Genomic DNA, 6,709 nt, shown 5'->3' on the forward strand with positions numbered 1-6,709 from the left:
CTCTATCCTAGGGAAAAGACCTTGTCTTTTCAACCTATCTATGCCCCTCATGATTTTATAAACCTCTAAGAGGTCATCCCTCAGCCTCCTACATCCTGGGAAACTAGCCCCAGCCTATTTGGCCTCTCCCTGTAGCTCAAATCCCAGTAACCCTTTCAAGCCACTTCAACAGTAAGAGCAAATGGAGTAACAAATTGGTACAGATTGAGGGTTGGTAAGCTCACAAAAAGCAAAATGCAAGGTTAAATTGGTCATTTTCGGGGCAGCAAGATAAAGTGCGTGCCTCAGGGATCAGTGCTGTGCCCTGAACTATTTACATTCCATATAGAGTCATAGAGATGTACAGCATGGAAACAGACCCTTTAGTCCAACTCGTCTATGCCAACCAGATATCCCAAATTAATCTGATCCCATTTTCCAGCATTTGGCCCCTTTCCCTCTTAACCCTTTCTATTCATGTAACCAGAGTCTCTTTTAAATGTTGTAATTGTACCAGCCTCCATCACTTCCTCTGGCATCTCATTCCATACACGCATCATCCTCTGCATGAAAATGTTGCCCCTTAGGTCTCTCTTAAATCTTTCCCCCTCACCTTAAAACACATGCCCTCCAGTTTTGGTAATATCCCCTACTCTGGGGAAAAGACTTTGACTATTCACCCTATTCATGTTCCTCATGATTTTATAAACCTCTGTAAAGTCATTCCTCAACCTCTGAAGAATCCAGGGAAAATAGCTCCAGCCTCTCCCTATAGCTCAAATCCTCCAACCCTGGCAACATCCTTGTAAATCTTTTCTGAACCTTTTCAAGTTTCACAACATCCTTCTAATAGGAAGGAAACCAGAACTGAACATAGTATTCCAAAAGTGGCCTAACCAATGTCCTTTACAGCTGCAACATGACCTCCCAACTGACAAATAAAAGCAAGTATACCAAATACCTTCTTCACTATCCTATCTACCTGCGACTCCACTTTCAAAGAACTATGAACCTGTACTCCAAGGTCTCTGTTCAGCAACACTCCTTACCATTAAGTGTAAAAGTCCTACCCTGATTTGCCTTTCCAAAACAGTTAAATTCACACAATACCAGGTTATAATCCAACAGGTTTATTTGGAAGCACTAGCTTTCAGAGTGTGCTCCTTCAACCACCTGATGAAGGAGCAGTGCTCCAAAAGCTAGTGCTTCCAATTAAACCTGTTGGACTATAACTTGGTGTTGTGTGATTTTTAACTTTGTACACTCCAGTCCAACACTGGCTCCTCCACATCATGGTTTCCAGAACAGAACATCGCATTTATCTAAATTAAACTCCACCTGCCACTCCTAGGCCGGAAGCTCACCTGATCAAGGTCCCGTTGGACACTGAGGTAGTCTTTTTAATGTCTGGATTAATGTCTGGTTGCTAACTTTGCTGGTGTCACCAAGGCAAGTAGGAAAGTAAGTTGTGTAGAGGACAAATTAATCTGCAAATGGACATTGATAGATCTGGGAAGCTTTCAACGTTGGGCTGATTTTGTAGTACAGTGGCTATTGTAGGAAACAGAGCAGGCAATTTGCATGCAACAAGCTCCCAAAACTATCTGAGCAGTGTCAGTTGATAGATATGTATTGGAGAGCCAGACATAACAGCCTTCACAATGAGTGTCAAGGGATCTTTCCTATTTATCTGAGAGTATGAACAATTTAACATTTCATCGAGAGCTGATACTTCTGTCTCTGCTACACTGGGACCATCAGCCTAGATTTTATGGTCAAGTCTTTGGAATGGGACTCAGAGCCAGAGGCCTTCCCCGTTGAACCATGTGTGATATCTGCAATCGCTTTGCAAATTCATTCCCCATCACGAAGCAGGGAACTCTGCAGAAGTCCAGAGGCAGTGGCCAGGCGGGTCACTGTAGGACCATGCAGTCATATTTATATGTCAAATTTGGTGAGAAATGTAGCTGCTTGGTTCTCAATATTCTTCTGCTGCTCAGTGTTGCCTGGACTGGAAATGTTTTAATCCAGTGCTGTGATTTCCCACCAATATTCAAAAGGAAATTCAGTGTAAACACTGGCACTAGGGATTAAAACTAACACTTATTGGACAATGGGGTAAGAACAGGGGAGTGGCACTAATGATATAGACCTTTCAAAGAGCCAGCTCAGGCAATGATGGCCCAAATGGCCTCCTCCTCTGTTGCATCCTTGTATGATTCTTTTTGATTAAAGGCAGGTAGATAGATTCCTGATGAACAAAGGGTATTGGGGGATAGCAGAAAAGTGACATTGAGACTCCAGTTTGGGAGCCATGGTTGCAATGAATGGTGGAGAATGGACCACTCCTACCTCCCCTGTTCATAGGTTCACACATAGGCTGCGATGGTTTATGTGAGGACTCACCGGGTGGATCAGCTCCTGCATGGTCTCCTCATGCTCCTGAAGTGGCTGAGAGTGAGGACTCAGACTCCCAGCTTCATCCACTTCCCCTTCCTGTAACAGTGAACACAAAGGAAAACAACATGCATGTGTGAAAGGATGAGGTGCAGAGTGTCTGCTGGGATAGTGACAGGGTGCGGTGTAGAGGGTGTGGCTGGGATAGTGACAGGGTGCGGTGTAGAGGGTGTGCTGGGATAGTGACAGGGTGCGGTGTAGAGGGTGTGCTGGGATAGTGACAAGGTGCGGTGTAGAGGGTGTGCTGGGATAGTGACAGGGTGCGGTGTAGAGGGTGTGCTGGGATAGTGATAGGGTGCGGTGTAGAGGGTGTGCTGGGATAGTGACAGGGTGAGGGGCAGAGGATGTATTATTTTTTCCAAAGTGCAAGACCTCGCATTTGCTCACGTTGAATTTCATCAGCCATTTCTTGGACCATTCACCTAAACTGTCACCTAATCTTTCTGCAGCCTCCCCATCTCCTCAGAACTACCTGTACATCCACCTAACATCGTATCATCGGCAAACTTCGCCAGAATGCTCCCAGTCTCTTCATCCAGATCATTAATATATAAAGTGAACAGCTGGGGCCCCAACACCGAACCCTGCGGACACCACGTGTCACCAGCTACCATTCTGATAAAGAACCTTTTATCCCAACTCTCTGCCTTCTGTCAGACGGCCAATCCTCAATCTATGCCAGTAGCTCACTTCAAACACCATGGACCCTCACTTTACTCAGCAGCCTCCCGTGAGGCACCTTATCAAAGGCCTTTTGGAAGTCTAGGTAGATAACATCCATTGGGTTTCCATGATCTAACCTACTTGTTACCTCTTCAAAGAATTCTAACGGGTTTGTCAGGCATGACCTCCCCTTACTAAATCCATGCTGACTTGTTCTAATTTGACCCTGCACTTCCAAGAATTTAGAAATCTCATCCTTACTGATGTATTCTAGAATTTTACCTACAACTGAGGTTAGGCTAATTAGCCTATAATTTTCCACCTTATGTCTTGATCCTTTCTTGAACAAGGGGGTTACAACAGCAATTTTCCAATCATCTGGGACTTTCCCTGATTCCAGTGATTTTTTGAAAGATCACCACCAATCCCTCCACTATTTCCTCAGCCATCTCCCTCAGAATTCTACGATGTAGCCCATCCGGGCCAGGAGATTTATCAGTTTTTAGACCTTTAGCTTTTCTAGTACTTTCTCCTTTGTAATGGGCACCATACCCAACTCTGCCCACTGAATCTCCTTAATTGTTGGGATATTACTCCTGTCTTCCACTGTGAAGACTGACACAAAGTATTTATTAAGTTCTTCAGCTTTTTCCTGATCTCCCAGCACTAGCCTTCCTGCATCAGTTTGGAGCAGCCCAATCTCTACTTTTGCCTCTCAGTTGTTTCTTATGTATTGAAAGAAACTTTTACTATCATTTCTAATATTACTGGCTAGCTTACCTTCATATTTGATCTTCTCTATCCTTATTTTTCTCTTTGTTCTCTGTTTGTTGTTGTAGTCTTTCCAATCTTCTGATTTCCCAGTGCTCTTGGCCACTTTATAGGCTCTGTTTTTCTGTGTTACATATCCTGAGTTTCTTCATCGGCCACGGTTGTCTAATCCCCCCTCCCCCCGGATAATCTTTCTTTTCTTTGGGATGAACCTCTGTACTGCATCCTCAATTACACCCGGAAACTCCTGCCATTGTTGCTCTACTGTCTTCCCCACTAGGCGCTGCTTCCAGTCAATTTTCATCAGTTCCTCTATCATGCCCTTGTAATTACCTTTATTTAACTGTAACACCATTATATCTAATTCTACTTCTCTCTTTCAAACTGTAGACTGAATTCGACCTTACTATGTTCGCTGCATCCTAAGTACTCCCTGACTTAAGGTCTTTTATAAAGTCTGGCTCATTACATAGCACTAAGTCCAGAATAGCCTGCTCCCTTGTGGGCTCCATCACAAGCTGTTCCAAAACACCATCCTGTAAACATTCCATGAATTCCCTTTCTTTGGATCGACCAGCAACATATTCACCCAGTCCATTTGCATATTGAAGTCCCATGATCACCATGACCTTGCCTTTCTGACATCCCTATCTATTTCCTGGTCCTGACCACTGCTGGGAGGTCTATATGTAACTCCCATTATGGGTTTTTTGCCTCTGTGATTCCTCAACTCCACCCACACAGACTCCACATCATCTGACCCTGTATCATTTAATGCCATAGATTTAATTCTTAACTAACTTAACTCTTTCATTCTTAACTCTGCCCACCTTCCTGTCTTTTCAATAAGTTTGTAAATCCTTGGATGTTTTACAGCCAGTCCTGAACCCCCTGCAACCACATCTCTGTGATGCCTACCACATCATTATCATTCAAGATGATTTGTGCTGTTAATTCATCTACTTTGTTTCAAATGCTTCAAGCATTCAGATAAAGCATCTTAATGCTAATTTTTTTTATCCTCATGATTTCCATCACCTCTACCTAAGTTATCCTTCCTTTTTGCTTCATTCCTAGTCAGCCTTGAACTTAAACCCTGCACACATGCTAAGCTGCTGCTTATCTTTCTACTTGACTCCATACTCCCTGTTGCTTTCCCCGCCCCCCCCCGACTCACAAGTTTAAAGTCTTAGTGACCACTCTATTTATCCTTTTTGCCAGAACACTGGTTCCAGATTGGTTCAGGTGGAGACTGTCCCATTGGTACAGATCACCCCGGTTCCAAACCTGATGCCAATGTCCCATGAAATGGAATCCCTCTTTCCCATACCGATCTCTTAGCCATGTGTTTCCTTCCCTAATTTTCTTATCCCTATGCCAATTAGCATGTGGCTCGGGCAGTAATCCAGAGATTATGACCGTCGAGGACCTGTTCTTCAATTTCCTTCCTAGTGCTTGATAATCCTCCTTCCTAGCCTTGCCTATGTTGTTAGTGCCAACGTGGGCCACAACAACTGGATCCTCCCCCTTCCACTCCAATATCCCTTCAAGCCGGTCAGAGATGTCCTGCACCCTGGCACCAGGTAGGCAAAACGCCATGTGGGACTCCTGATCTGGCTCGCCAAGGATACTATCTGCCCCCTTAATTAAAGAATCCCCTATAACAACTACTTGTCTTTCTGCTCCCACCTCTTGAATGACCTTCTGCACCATGGTGCCATGGTCAGCTAAAGACATCCCTAAAGAGCCTACAAGTTGATTTTGTAGTGCAGTGGCTGTTGTAGGAAATGGAGCAGGCAATTTGCATGCAACAAGCTCCCAAAACCATTCTAGCAATGTCAGTTGGTAGATATGTTTTGGAAAGCCAAATGTAACAGCCTTCAAAATGAGTGTCATGGGATCTCTCCCATTCATCCTGAGAGTATGAACAATTTAACATTTCATCAAGAGCTGATACTTCTGTCTCTGTTACACTGGGAGCATCAGCCTAGATTTTATGGTTAAGTCTTGGGAATGAGATTCAGACAAAGGTGTTCACCATTGAGCCATGTATGATACCCGCAATTGCTTTGCAAATTCATTCCCCATCACAAAACAGGGAACTCTGCAGAAGTTGGAGGCGGAGGCCAGGTCGGTCACTGTAAGACCATGCAATTATATGTATGTGTCAAGTTTGGTGAGAAATGTAGCTGCTTGGTTCTCATTATCATTCTTCTGCTGCTCAGTGTTGCGTGGAGTGGAAATGCTTTAATCCAGTGTTGTGATTTCCTACCAGCATTCAAAAGGAAATTGGGTATAAACACTGGTACTAGGGATTAAAAATAAAACTTACAAGAGAATGGGGTAAGAACAGAGATGATGAGATGTGAAGGCTCAGGGCGCTTGAGGGTTACAAGGTAGCCAGGAAAGACCTAAAGAGAGAGGCCAGGAGGAGACATGAGAAGTTGTTGGCGGATAGGATCAGGGTAAACCCTAAGGCTTTCTATAGGTATTTAAGGAATAAAAGATGATGAGAGTAAGATTAGGGTCAATCAAGGATAGTAGTGGGAAGTTGTGTGTGGAGTCAGAGGAGATAGGGGAAGCAGTAAATGAATACTTTTCAACAGTATTCACTCTAGAAAACAACAATGTTGTCGAGGAGATTGCTGAGATACAGGGTATTAGACTAGGTGTGATTGAGGTTCACAAGGAGGAGGTATTAGAAATCCTGCAGAGTGTGAAAATACATAAGTCCCCTGGGCCGGATGGGATTTATCCTAGGATCCCCTGAGAAGCCAGGGAGGAGATTGCTGAGTCTTTGGCATTGATCTTTAAATCATCATTGTCTACAGGAATAGTG

The 6,709-nt window shown here is 44.0% G+C and overlaps 1 protein-coding gene across 2 annotated transcripts in view; it reads right to left on the reverse strand.

Annotated features, from left to right (window-relative positions):
- LOC122552600 (epithelial cell-transforming sequence 2 oncogene-like) overlaps nucleotides 1-6,709 on the reverse strand; it is a 54,266-nt gene that overhangs the window by 19,976 nt on the left and 27,581 nt on the right. For both annotated transcript variants that reach the window (XM_043695341.1, XM_043695342.1), the window contains one exon: nucleotides 2,386-2,475. In XM_043695341.1, coding sequence (XP_043551276.1) covers nucleotides 2,386-2,475 — 90 coding nt within the window. The remainder of the gene's footprint in view (nucleotides 1-2,385; nucleotides 2,476-6,709) is intronic.

Source organism: Chiloscyllium plagiosum, chromosome 9 (genome assembly GCF_004010195.1).
Source record: "Chiloscyllium plagiosum isolate BGI_BamShark_2017 chromosome 9, ASM401019v2, whole genome shotgun sequence".
Lineage (NCBI taxonomy): Eukaryota > Metazoa > Chordata > Chondrichthyes > Orectolobiformes > Hemiscylliidae > Chiloscyllium > Chiloscyllium plagiosum.